At 37.6% G+C, this 13,851-nt stretch overlaps 1 protein-coding gene across 1 annotated transcript in view; it reads right to left on the bottom strand.

Annotated features, from left to right (window-relative positions):
• The window catches only part of USH2A (usherin), a 716,035-nt gene extending 702,418 nt beyond the window's left edge, over positions 1–13,617 (bottom strand). The window contains exons 1-2 of the mRNA XM_028104725.2: positions 13,133–13,617; positions 9,166–9,331 (exon numbers count right to left, since the gene is read on the bottom strand). Of these exons, the coding sequence (XP_027960526.2) occupies positions 9,166–9,331; positions 13,133–13,617 (651 nt within the window). The remainder of the gene's footprint in view (positions 1–9,165; positions 9,332–13,132) is intronic.
• Between the last annotated feature and the right edge of the window lie 234 nt (positions 13,618–13,851).

The raw sequence follows: 13,851 nt of genomic DNA, 5'->3' as shown, positions 1-13,851 counted from the left end.
TATCAGTATTTTTTCACTGCTGTAGTTAATTAGATTAAAAAACCTATTAAAACCTTTCCATTCTTGGAAAAGTTCTCTTAATTTGTTTTAATTTTAACTATTCTATTTTTGGCTTATAGATATCTAAACTGGTATCTTGAACATATGCCTTTATTATGTATCCAGAGCAATGCAGCTGCTTGAAACACTTGAATGTTATATTTGAGAGAGAGAAATACCAAGGGAAACAGTATGGGAAAATAAAACTATTAAAGTCCATGTTTAAATAAAGTCATATTCTCCATTCCATTACCAAGTGATACATACCATAGGCCAAATTCTGCCCTAGGTTATATGCACACTGTTCTTTCTGTCTTTAGTGGTAATTGTTCATGTATAACTGAAGGCATCAGTTAGCCCTGTGGGCACAAGAACGTCTATCCTCAAAAACAGAAAAAGCACAAATTATCCGTCTTATTATATTTGGCTTTTAGATGAAAGTGATATAATATAAATGACAATTCCATTAAATAATATAGGTTTTAAAAAGCATTACCATCAAATTTTGACCATTACAAATTTTACAGGATTACCATAGTGGCATTTTCAAGACTAGAGATTGTTGAAAACAAATACGTAGACATTGGAAAATACTCTTCTTTTGATAGCATTTTTCAATTTTACTAGTTTATGTAATAAATGTGTACTATAATATTCGTATATATTATCGTTTTGTATTTTATAGCTATAGGCTAGATATTTATAGCTATTGGCTCTACTGGCAGAAAATCAACCATTTTCAAGCAAGAAAAATTGCTAACTTCTTCAAATACCATTTTCTGAGTTTAAACATTTATTTACTCATGGCTTGCTTTAGAACTTGATTGGAGGTGTTTCCATAGGAAAGGTCTTACCGAATTTAAATTTTTGCTATGAAATATTAGACTGATAACACTCAGATTTGTAAAAGGTAAACATTATAATGTGATGTCTGATGATTTTCTGTTCATATTAGCTAACCTCTGTGTGTGTGCGTGTGTGTGTCTATGCATTGTTTATATACCAATGGCATACTAATGGCCAGTACCAAATAGATTGGATTAGGAATAGGTGGAAAAAAAAACGGGTTGCTTGTCAGGAGGGAAAAAAACCAGACTCTAAGCTCTATGTAAGCCTTTTTCATTTAAGACACGATGTATTTCTTTCTAAGAAACTCAGACCCCCACTCTTACTGAAACCTTTTGCTATTTTCACCTCCCAGGCATTTTTCCCCTGTTTTTGATCTACTGAAATTTTCCTTCCTCTTCTTCTCCTTAAATCTCCTTAAATCCTATCTAGCTTCAAGAGTTAACTCACACCCTATCTTTTTTTTTTAAGATTTTATTTATTTATTTGACAGAGAGAGACAGCGAGAGAGAGAGAACACAAGCAGGGGGAATGGGAGAGGGAGAAGCAGGCTTCCTGCTGAGCAGGGAGCCCGATGCCGGGCTCGATCCCAGGACCTTGGGATTATGACCTGAGCCAAAGGCAGATACATTCACTTTAACCCATCGAGCAAGGAAGGAGAGATAATCCTTGGCCCTCACCCAGACCAATGAAGACATAATGGTGTGTAGGCATCAGAATATTTTTTTAAAGTTTCTATGATGCTAATGATTTCTATAGTTGAGAATTATTGCCCTGAGCCAAATTCTAGTTCATATATGCCAAGTATCAAAAATCTGATTCTTGGGCGCCTGGGTGGCTCAGATGGTTAGGCACCTGCCTTTGGCTCAGGTCATGATCTCCAGGTCCTGGGATCAAGCCCCACATAGGGCTCCCAGCTGGCTCAGAGGGAAGTCTGCTTCTCCCTCTCCCTCTGCCTCTCTCCCTGCTTGTGTGCTCTCTCTCTCAAATGAATAAATAAAATCTTTAAAAAAAATCTGATTCTCTTCTAGTGTTTTTATTTAAGCAAATGAAATGTATCCATGTAATTGTCCAAGCCAGGAATCTGGGATTTATCACAACTCCCTTCCTTTAACCTCCAATTTCTTCCATCGGCAAGTCCTTTGTTTTAAATTCCCAAACAGCTCTCAAACCTGACCACTTCTCTACATATCTGCTATCATCTTTATAGTTCAAAGCATACTTCTATCTCACTGGGGAACATGAGCACAACCTAACAACCCTGTAATCTTGTCCTCATGCAGACTGTTCTCCTTCATAGGAACCAAAGGGGTTTCTATGAGAAGATCATCTGCTTAGGTCATATATTTTCCCTTCCTTCTCCTTCCTCCCCCATCACCTACTCCCTACCTAAACCATGTCAATAGAGTCCCACTGAAAACATTTTAACATGGTCAACGATGTTCTGTAAATATAGCTTCTTCCAGATGTGAGATATATATATAATGGAATATTATGCAGCCATCAAAAAGAATGAGATCTTGCCATTTTCAATGTGGTTGGAACTGGAGGGTGTTATGCTGAGTGAAATAAGTCAATCAGAGAAAGACATGTATCATATGACCTCGCTGATATGAGGAATTCTTAATCTCAGGAAACAAACTGAAGTTTGCTGGAATGGGGGTGGGGTGGGAGGGATGGGGTGGCTGGGTGATAGACATTGGGGAGGGTATGTGCTATGGTGAGCGCTGTGAATTTTGCAAGACTGTTGAATCACAGACCTGTACCTCTGAAACAAATAATGCAATATATGTTAAGAAGAAAAAAAAAAAGAAGATAGCAGGAGGGGTAGAATGAAAGGGGGAAAATCAGAGGGGGAGGCGAACCATGAGAGACGATGGACTCTGAAAAACAAACTGAGGGTTCTAGAGGGGAGGGGGTTGGGGGGATGGGTTAGCCTGATGATGGGTATTAAAGAGGGCACATTCTGCGTGGAGCACGGGGTGTTATGCACAAACAATGAATCATGGAACACTACATCAAAAACTAATGATGTAATGTATGGTGATTAACATAACAATAAAAAATTCAAAGGGGAAAAAAAAGAAGTGAACCAAACAGACCAAAAACAAATATATATACATATAGCTTCTTCCAACCCCTCTGGCTTATTGTACATGCTGTTCTAGTTTGCTGCCTTCTACACACAACTGGCCTTTTTGTTCCTCCCATGCAACATACTCTCTTTTATAAAAGAGCGGTTGCACTATTTGCTATGCATGTATAGAATGTCCTTCTCCCCTTTCTTTGCCTAGTTGGATCCTATGCATTTTAGTGAATACATTTTGTTACCCACCAAATTGTGTCTCCCACAAAGATGAAGTCTTAATCCCAGGGCTCATAAATAGGACCTCATTTGGAAATAGGGTCTTCCCAGATGCAATCAGTTAAAACGAAGTCATACTGATTTAGGGTGGGTCTTAACCTAATATAACGGCATCTTTATAGGGAGAGAAGACAGTGTGACACACAAGGGGAGAAGACAGCCTCATGATAATGGAGGCAGAGATTTGGTGTGAGGCATCTAAAAGCTAAGGATAGCCAGCAAATACCAGAAGCCAGAAGCAAGGAAGAATACTCCTCTACAGTTTTCAGAGAGAGGGCATGGCCTTGTGGGCATCTTGATTTCAAATTTCTAATCTTAAGAACTGTAATAATACATTTCTGTTGTTTAAAGCTACCCAGTTGGTGACTTTTTTTTAGGGCAGGCCTAGAAAACTAATACACATGTCTAATGTAATTTCTTCAAGTAAGCCTTCCTTGACATCAGTGATTTGATCAAATTGTCCTTCATATGATCCCAGAGCACATACCACAGTTATAATTTTGCTTTTATCGGTGTGATTGTCTTTTTCTCCTAATAGACTGTAAGCTCCACCATAGCAGATGATAAAGTGGTTTATCAGACATTATTGTCTTTACACGTCACGTTTATGGTATAAACCAAATAGGCTGGGTTTCTCTTTGTTCCATATTTGTAACGGGTATCTAACACTTCAAGGAGTTACATGAGTTTCTTGAGGGTTGCACAATTTTGAGTAAAATGTCAAAAATTAAAGCCTCGCCTTCTGACCAAATATTGAAAGTCACGTGCAAAAATGCACAGAGAATAATTTTTGCTTGGATGGTTTTACGTCTCTCCATCATCAAGTGGGAAGAATCCTCCTCTTATTTCTACTGTATCATAACATGCCTCAGTTCTGTACGTCGTGGACCTGGGGATCAGGATGGGGTAAGTGGGATATTCCTTCTTTAACCCACTATAGTCGTTCCGTTCCTGACTGCCATAAACCAGAGACATCTTAAGCAGAACTTTATATAAAATTACACTCTGTTGTGCACTTAAACCATTTGTCTCAATGAGGATATTGTTGTAAAATACATTAATTTTAATTATTTGTACAAATCATGCCAAAACGGGAAGCATTACAAATATTTATATTACAAATATGTACAAACAGAAAAATAATTTATATTTATTTTACAGATATGTCTTCAGTTCTTGTACTTTTGGGTAAGAGGATTCAAATAACTTTACTCCTTAGATCATCATAGGACCTAGGTTCATGGCAATTTATTATTTATTTTTTTATTTCTTTTTTAGCTAAAGGTCAGAAAAACTAGAGATTATAAGTCTAGACTGTAAATCTGACTTAACCTACCTAAGGCTTATTTTTCTCATCTCTGAAATGGAGATAAGCCAATGACACAGAACTATTGTTAGTATTTGAAATTTAAGCATATACCATGTTTAATACAGTATACATAATCAGTGCTCAAAAACAGCAACTACTATTATCAGCATTTTTAACTAATTCTGAAATATAATTTGGTAAATTCTATTGATATTCAGTTAGTTTTCGATAACTAAAACTAGTCAACTAACTCGGGCGACATTCAGCAGCTGGTTACAAACAGAAGACTTTGCACAAATAATAACGTTTGACACCTGCATCTACACATATCAATAGTTACAGTTAAAAACAATGGGAAGTATTAAACAATATGGATTGGGATTCTCTTGGAGTGAGGGCTGAGGCGGTGTTCCCATGAGAATCCCAGCACCATAAAGCTTATTGAACTGAAGGAGGAAGCTTCCATCAGGTTGCATGGACATTCTATGCTCTTTCAATCAACAGAGACACGGAATACCTTTATAAAATGCGCACATGGGCATATACCCCCAGAGATTAATTGAGAGAGTTGGTTTATCTATTCCAGCAAGTGTTAAATTGCATTTTCTTTTTCTCCAGAACTATCAATAGGTTTCTTTTTTTCAGATTGAATACATAAATCAAAAGAACATATTTCATGAACAAACTGTGATTATGAAACCCCTATTCTTCATCTATTGATTCCTAAAACTTGATTTACCATGCATTCTTTCCTTCATTGTATTAGATTAGAACTGCTCTTTTTCACCTCACGGTGGCTAGAACCATCTTTGGCTCTTGAACTGTCAATGTATCAAGGAGCCTTCGAAAGAGCATAGAAAATGCATGCAACCCCACTGCTAACCCATGTCTTGTTTCCATGGTTGTACTACTTTGTTAGTTGAAAATTATAAATTGTTTTACTGTATTTCAGCATAATTACTACAAGGGTTACTATACTAATGATCCTTTCATGCTCTTTGTCCTATAAAATGTATAGAACTGCTTAAGGGAAAACCGTCTTTCCGTAAGAAAGTCTGAGCTTTGACTTTTAAATGATAGGCCCCTAAATGTGAATACACTTCCAAGTTATTCTACCTCCCAACCAATAACAAACTGCTGAAGTAAAACTCTTTTATGTATTTCAAAACTTCTTTTTAAGAAAGAAAATCAAAAGAGATCTCTTACAATAACTATAAGCACGTGCTGATTCGATATGAAAACCAAGCTTTAAAAAATCTGCTAATGTCATCAGTGTTCCCCATTTGATAATAAAAAGTCTGAATGATTTTTTCCAGTTTTAGTACAAAAAATATGACATAACGAATTTCAGCTTGATATAATTTGAAATAGCCAATATATTAAACCCCAAAGTGAAATTTAAATTGGCAATCGTGTCAGATTCAAGTCCCTGAATGAATATTAATTTAAAAACTAATCATTTTCCAACAGGTTGAAGCTTCAAAATGCTAGTTCTTGAATAAAAGCTGTTAGATCCATTACTATGACATCGGGCATCTTTTGTTTAAGAAACTAGACCTCCAATGTTCAGTATGTCTGGCTCTTCCTGGCATCTTTTTTGCCCAGGGATTTAATTATTTAAAACTCATTTCTTTTTTCTGAATTTGGGAAATTAAAATTCTTATTTTACTGATGGAAAGCTGATACTGAGTGAACTGTCTGAGGTAAGGTGTAAGGTCAGATCTGTTAATTAATTTTATGTCATAGCCATTTGTTAAGTTAAATTCTGGTTTCTGAGCAAATTTTATAAGTAAAGCTATATGTTTTACTTTTACACACACACATGCACGCATATGCATGCACACCCCATATAAATACACTGATGTGTGGCCATATTGGAGGATGAGTAAAAATATGCATTCACATTAATTAGACTTGCAATTTGAAATGAGACTAAACCAGATTATCAGTTATGCGTTCTATCCTATGCCCAGCATGATGGAAGTCTCTAATCCCCAAATCAAACAGAATTTGGATATACGATATAGTAATGCAACAATAAGTTGCATTTTATATTAAAATATGTTCTTTGCAGTTATACAGTGAAAGAGTTACAAGCTACATTTGTCTCAATATTGGCCAGAAAATCTACTAAAAATGTTTCTGTATGAATACCAGACAGCATGGGGAAGCAGAAAAAAGCACAAGCTTGATGGTCAGCTCACAGAGCTGGCTCTATCACTTACCATCTAGACAACCCTACAAAACTCAAGAGATTTCTAAATTTCAACTGTGCCTCCCCCCACACTCCACTTACTTTTTTATGTGACTTCAGAAGGAAGTCAAGGAAGCCTCCTTTGTCACCTAGTTCAAACCTCTTTTTACATAAGTAAGGAAACTAAGTCAAATGGTTTCGTTAAAACTACAGAGTAGCATCACCTGCATAAATTATCCCTACATCTGATCTCTTGTCCTCCCCCCTACTTTATAGCAACCTTTAAAGAATGAGCACATTCCTTTTAAGACATCTATAAAATGAATTATTACAAATTTCATAGTATCTTCAATGTATTCAGGCTGGTGTCCAATTTAAAGGAACCCTATGCAGATCTCCAATTTAGAATAAATAATTACTAACTTTCCTTTGAATGAATCCAGATTCTCATAGTGCTGGGTTGTCCCCAAATGCACCAAGAAAGCTAGGTGAACAAATGACTGATCTATACTGTTTTTCTAATGTTTTAGGATTGTTCCGTCCTTTTAACTTGCAATGTAGAATGGGGGAAAACTTATGTAAAAATAAATTTTAAAAAGTAGTACACAAATTGGAAAGGACAAGTTTTCTCTTGATAGTCCAACAGATATGAAATAAAGCAGCCTCATTAAATCATAATTACTTTAACCTTTTCTTGAAAGAAGGGAAAGTTTTAAAGATTTATAAAGAAATTTTTGCCTAAACTAGGAAATGACTCATATTTGACATGTATTGAAATGATAATGCTGATTTCAATAGGCACTCTAAGAGCATTTTACTCCCGGGAGAGTAATTTAGTTGTGGTTACCTTTTCACATTTGGATTTTAAACTTTCTTTTGTAAAGTTTTTAATGTATTACTATCTGCCAAAACATGGCACAGTTTCACAGATAAGGCAAAATAAAGAGAAGTAAAAAACACTTTTTATCATTGTTGATACAAAAATATGCAACAAACGTTACCTATGTGACATCTTCTGCAGATTCCCTCTCTTCAACAGTTTCTATTTCCATATTTTTAACATTATAACCTAATTCTGCTACACTGGTCACTGGGCGGGATGGACAATTTCCAGATACAGAACAAATTAGTCCCCTATCTGTAACTACTGGAAAATGAGAGGTAAGCACAACCATATTAAACCCATCATGTGCTATACACAGGGCCTTAAAACAAGACGTGAGTTACCCTTTTATAGCGCCTTTCAAACCTAGTGCTATGGAAATGTTGCTCACTGCCAACTGCATTTGATAAACTCATATCCTAAGTAAAAGCTGAGTAAATAAGGCCAAACACACTGGATATTCCTCTGCCAATACCTTCCTATAGAAATCAGTCATTGTCACCTCTCTGCACTCATATTTTAAATTTTCTTCCTAAGGCTTTTAATGTACTACTATGCCAAGACATGGAATTTCAGTTACAATCAGGCAAAACAAGGATATGTACAAAGTGTATTGAAATCCTCAAGAATGCTATCTGTGCTGAAATAAACTTTAAAACCCAGATAACAATTCTCAAGGCCCTCAAAGGAAGTCTACTTCCAAACTGCTTCAGGTTGCAAAAATAATGTGAGACATCAAAGATTATTGTCATAACAAGAATGAGGATGCAATTGTCCTCTAGTGTGAATGGGGTTTGCATGAACCACTCTTCGGCCACCCCTGGGAGCACTTGGGATGGGGACGGCTGCACATCAGACCTCTGGTATGACAGCCAAGGGTAGTAGCTTTTGGCTGCATTGGGCCATTCTAGAAGAAAGGATAAACTCCATCTCATTCCCAGGAACTGTAAAATACCAGATTTCTCACAGTTATCTTGGCCTTTAACAGCTTCTAAGGCTAAAACAAACCTTGACTGACAACTAAAGTAATCATATAACACTTTTTGAGCATCTGAAGTGTAAAGTTCATTAGTTCTAAGGTCAGCATTTTAATGCAACAACTAAATTTTATTCACATCATCAGATGCGATCTGGAAGAGACAGTTGTTAACAACCAGGCAGCGGGGGGTGGTTCATGCTGCCATAACTAGTAAAATCAGTACCAGGCACTGAAAGAGCCCTGCCACATTTTTTCAACAAAATACACTAACCAAATAAAACAAAAATTTCCTGAGGATGTTATCATCCCAAAGAGCATTGTCCCAAGCTTTCGTGGAAGTTTTCACAGCAATTTTGAGGGGGAACTGCTGGAATATCAAGAGATACATCACTAGGTCATTTAAATGTTATTTTTCTATAGTTGTCATTTACACGTAAATGAAATCTAAAAGCACTGCTTCAGACCTTGTGGGAAGATGCCATTTAGAGGAAAGACAGGAAGACTGATCCTTGTGTTTAACCAAATGTTAAATATTTTTTATTTTACTCACCTGCACACTAAGATGAATCCATTCCTTCACAAGAATTCTCCCCAGTGTCATTACTTTTATTGGAGGCTGCAAACCATTTACTGTGCGATAATAAAACATGGTCTCTTTCTCGGATATTGTAAGTTTGAACACAATCTGCCCATCCGCCGTCTTTTCTATAACACACCTTAGGAAACAACCAGAAGAGAGAAAAGGTCAGCATCCAACCAAAAGACATGCTAAGGCATTGTGCAGTTACAGTGGTGTGAAAATAACCCCAAACTCCACTCAGAGGGGCACCCCGGTGAGTAAGTGCCTGAATGCCCTTATATTAAGAGCAGGTTTTACTCCAATTAAGAAGCCCTTTATTTCAATAAAAAATAGAATTCTTATTTACAATATATTCCCCAGAACTTCAACACCCTTTATTAGAGATTCGTGATGGGAACGAAAGTGCTTGAATCATCCAGCAAAACCAACATTTAGCCTGTTGGCTCATTAGTCTTCTGCTATTTCTTTTATAGGAAGTGGCACGAGACACTATGTCCTGCTTGGGGACTGAGTCATCTGTGCAAATCTTTTTTTTTTTTTTTAATAATGTAAAGAGAATTTAGTGTTCATAGAAGACTGGAAAGTGTTAGCCCTGAAGTCAGAATCGCTCTACTGAATTCCCATGATGAAATGGAGAATGGACAATTGCAATCTCTACTTCCTTCCTCATCAACTGGCCAGAAGCCAAAGCCAGGTCTGTAAGAGCTCTCCCCGGCCACACAGCCCAACTGAGGCACTGAGAGGACGTTGATGATCTTGGATGAAAGGTCTTACAATCTTCTAGAGACAACAGTGAAATAATATTTTGATAAAATAGAAGAACGTTCAGAAATTTCCTAGGTCTTATGTCAGGCCAATTACCAAGTTATTTCTTAAAAATCACTTCTATCCTCATCATAATGGCACACTTTTCCCATCCCTTTAAATCAACAAATGGTGTTCTTATAAATGTTTATTTTCTATGTTAATTTATGTTTAATATAAATTTTCTTATGTTGATTGTATGATTGTATGTTTTGGGCCACTCTGTACCCAGTGAACAGAAAAAGCTATGAACCGAAACCTCATTCCTCTCTATCACATTTCAATTTAACTATTCAACTTCTTAGCAGAAGAGAGAATATGATGAATGCTTGCTAGCAGCCTCCTGAGTGGATTATTCTCAAAGATCTGCTATGTAAAGACAAATCTCACTGACATTAGCCATTAACATCTCCCCGAGTAACTAGCTCTTAAAGATGCTCATCAACCTGTATCTCACAAACAAGAACTCAACAGGAAGGAGAATTTCACCAGGTACTGGAGGAATCTGGGTCCCTTTCTTCACCCAGCTGCCTCCTACTCAGCTCAGGCATCTCCAGGACTATGCCTGATCCTGGAACCTTCTCTCTGGCTCAGGGTTGCTTAAGCGGCCTTCCTTGGTGCTCAGTTAACACACTGTGCTGCATTAGTAATGGCATGATGCATCTGTCTTCCCATTAGCTCATGAGTTTTCTCAGAACAGCAGAGCCAGGTATACAGCTGACCCTAAAAACCAAGGAGTCAAAGACCAAATCGAGAAGAAGCAACATCAAAGAAACAAAGATAAGGTGAGGCCAAACAAGAACTATTGCTAAAGAGGTTTTCAAACTTTCCTTAAAGGTCACGTTTTCCACAAACTGTCCCTTCTCACTTGCATGTATTCTTTCCTGGAGGTGAAAATAAGTTTGGAGAACACTTACTAGTTACTATTTCATGGTTTTCCTATATTTTGTACATTTTTCTGGTGATAAAGTTATGAGGACAAGGATATTTTTAACACAGGCAAATAGGTTTAGTTGACAAAGTTTTTATAAAAAGTAGAAATATGGCTTTATAGAAATTCTACTGTGATTTTTTTTTAACCCTCCAGTGGATGGATATTTCTAAATCACTGGGATGAAAGAGAGGTCTCTTGACCAGCCCCCGCCCCACCCTTGCCTCCAGGTCTCCAGGTCTCAAACAATCTAAGAAGAGTTTGTCTCTACTCATTTTTCTTGAGTTTAAATCAACAAGTTTAAATTTGACCATTACTCAAGAATATATTTGCCAAATGCAGGCTTATTTTCCCAAGCTTGCTGAAAATGCATTTCTTAATATGTTATTGATTATCTTCCTTGCTATTTTGTTTGCTTGTAAACATACTAGCTTTGGTAGATAATGAATGGGAGAGGAAGGCAGGTAGCAAAATATTTAGGAACCGGATTTATTCTGGTCCTGGATAAACAATAATTGGATAATCCATGCTTTGTTTGTTTTATTTATCTAGTGCAAACACCTCGAAATTCCCCCAATTCCCATAGTTATTTTAGTTTTGAGAATGGAAATGACCTTGATGCATGGAACTCTCCAGACTGTAAACCAAGTGCCACTGCCTCTATCAATACCCCTCTGTCTTATTTATACAAAACGATACCAATAGAAGAAGAGACTTATCCCATGGGGAAAAAAAATGGGGAAAAAATAATTTTTCCTAGCCATATTTGTCAACAATTTTTTTAAGACTCTTTGGATACTCTTTACATAAACTGAGTAGGTTGGATTTATTGACATTTCAAACAGTAAAAAAAACAAAAAACAAAAAACAAAAAAAAAACAAGGTTTGCTTTTAGGGGAGATACAGAAATAGAGATAATGGTTTGTGATCATTTTTACTCCAAGTGAAGAAAAATGCCAACTTTCACTTGGCAAATTAAAACTAAACACCAAAGACATTTAAGTCATATTTGCTTATGAGATTATAAGACTTTTCTGGTTTGTTTCACAAGTTTTTCGGTATTTGGCCAACACTCTCAAACAAAGAAACTGTCAGAAAGGGACGAGCCAAAAGCCCGTACAGGAAGACAAAAGATAAGCAAAAAATGCCTCCAAACTTCCTTACTTATTCAAATCTCCAGATTGGCTCTAAAAACTGAGAGAAAACACATGGGAAGTCAGTTTTAGAAACTGTTACAGAATGAAAAACAGGTGATTATATAGACTAACAAAAAATAATGTTAAGGAAGCCCCAGTCCAAACTCACCAAAGGCATTTCTACTGTGATCAATGGCATAAAAGCTTCTGGGAATCTTCCATGCTTACCTATATATTTCCTAACAGAAAACACCACAAGGTAAAGCACCAAATGCTGTTATCTTTTCAGAGTTAGAGGATTATTCATTTATTCAACTTATATGATTGGGCATCTTCCATGAGTCAAACAAACATCTCTTCCTGGGAAAATAAGGATGAATAAAACACAGTCCTAAGCCCTTGGAGAGCTATCTGCCTAATGAAAATTCTCTACTCAGGGCTCCTGGGTGGCTCAGTTGTTAAGCGTCTGCCTTTGGCTCAGGTCATGATCCCAGGGTCCTGGGATCGAGCCCTGCATCAGGCTCCCTGCTCTGTGGGAAGCCTGCTTCTCCCTCTCCTGCTCCCCCTGCTTGTGTTCCTCCTCGCGCTGTGTCTCTCTGTCAAATAAATAAAATCTTTTTTTAAAAAAAAGAAAATTTTCTACTCTGGCAGGAGCAGGTTGTTTATAAAAATCTAGATCAGAACTTAGAAAATATCAGTTATTTGTACTACTAGCCCCTATACCTTCAAACTCACACTGAGCCTGGCTGAGCCTCTAAGACCAAAGTTTTCGCTCAATGGCTGGAAAATAAATGAGCCGTGGAAACAGATCTGCCTGCAATGAAACTATTCAACATATTCTTTTTTGAGGGCTCACTTCATCCATGAAAGAGAGAAAAAATTCTAAATTTAGTGGGGAAAGGTTGGAATGTAAACCTGAACAGGAAGGCTGTAACATGGGAGTTGATCTTCAATCTCATGAATTCCAGGGTTAGCCTTCACTTCTAGTTCAGAATTCACGTTGCAATAATCTTCACTACGGATGGTCCAAGACCCTAGGAAAGCTTACACTCCCTTTACTACTTACATTACACTTCCTCGCTCAGGTTTCAACCACACAGCTAAAGTAAATGATGCCGCCAGCCTCGGAGAAGGAGGAGAAGAAAAGCAATTCTTGTGATTTCCAAAAATAAAGCTTGTGGAATTGCTCTGGCAGTTGGGACACAGATCATGCTTGTCTATCGTGACGCAGCTCCCAAGGCCTGTGGAGAACAGGGCAGTGTAGACGGCAGGTGAAGATCTATAGGGGCAATCCTGAATGCAAAGCCGCTGGGTACAGAACCCAAGACCCGTAGCAACAGCAGAGCTATGACAAAATGTGCTTCGGTCTGGGAGTCCACACGTCGCTTGGGTTGGCACAAGTGACACGTTCTTGAAAGCTCCCACATTCTCCAGCCTTGGGAAGAGACCCTGAGAGTCAGCCAAGGAGATGGCAGCGAAATACGCAAAGAGCAAGGTTTCTGGGACGTGGGTCAGGAAGCGGAAGCCCAGGGAAAGAGCCAGACAATGCATGTTTACAAAAAAAGCACGCTCCTCCTGGTGAAACATTCCTAAATAAATAATAAGGCCAATGTCGCTCGCCAGCCACGCTCTGAAGCAGGGCACCTTAAGTAACGTTGAGATACTCCATTTTCCAGAAACCGCAGATACGTTTTCACGCTGAGGTAATACCAGAGACGTCCTTAGCAAAGGTGAGGACATGAGAAGCAGCTGGTGTCTGAGGAGCAAAAACAAAGTGTCAAGCAA

The sequence above is a fragment of the Eumetopias jubatus genome, unplaced genomic scaffold (genome assembly GCF_037043125.1).
Source record: "Eumetopias jubatus isolate StellerSeaLion01/CBP00866 unplaced genomic scaffold, mEumJub1_p1.0 scaffold_12, whole genome shotgun sequence".
Lineage (NCBI taxonomy): Eukaryota > Metazoa > Chordata > Mammalia > Carnivora > Otariidae > Eumetopias > Eumetopias jubatus.
The sequence above is the reverse complement of the archived record's forward strand: the minus strand, read 5'-3'. Positions and strand labels throughout refer to the sequence as shown.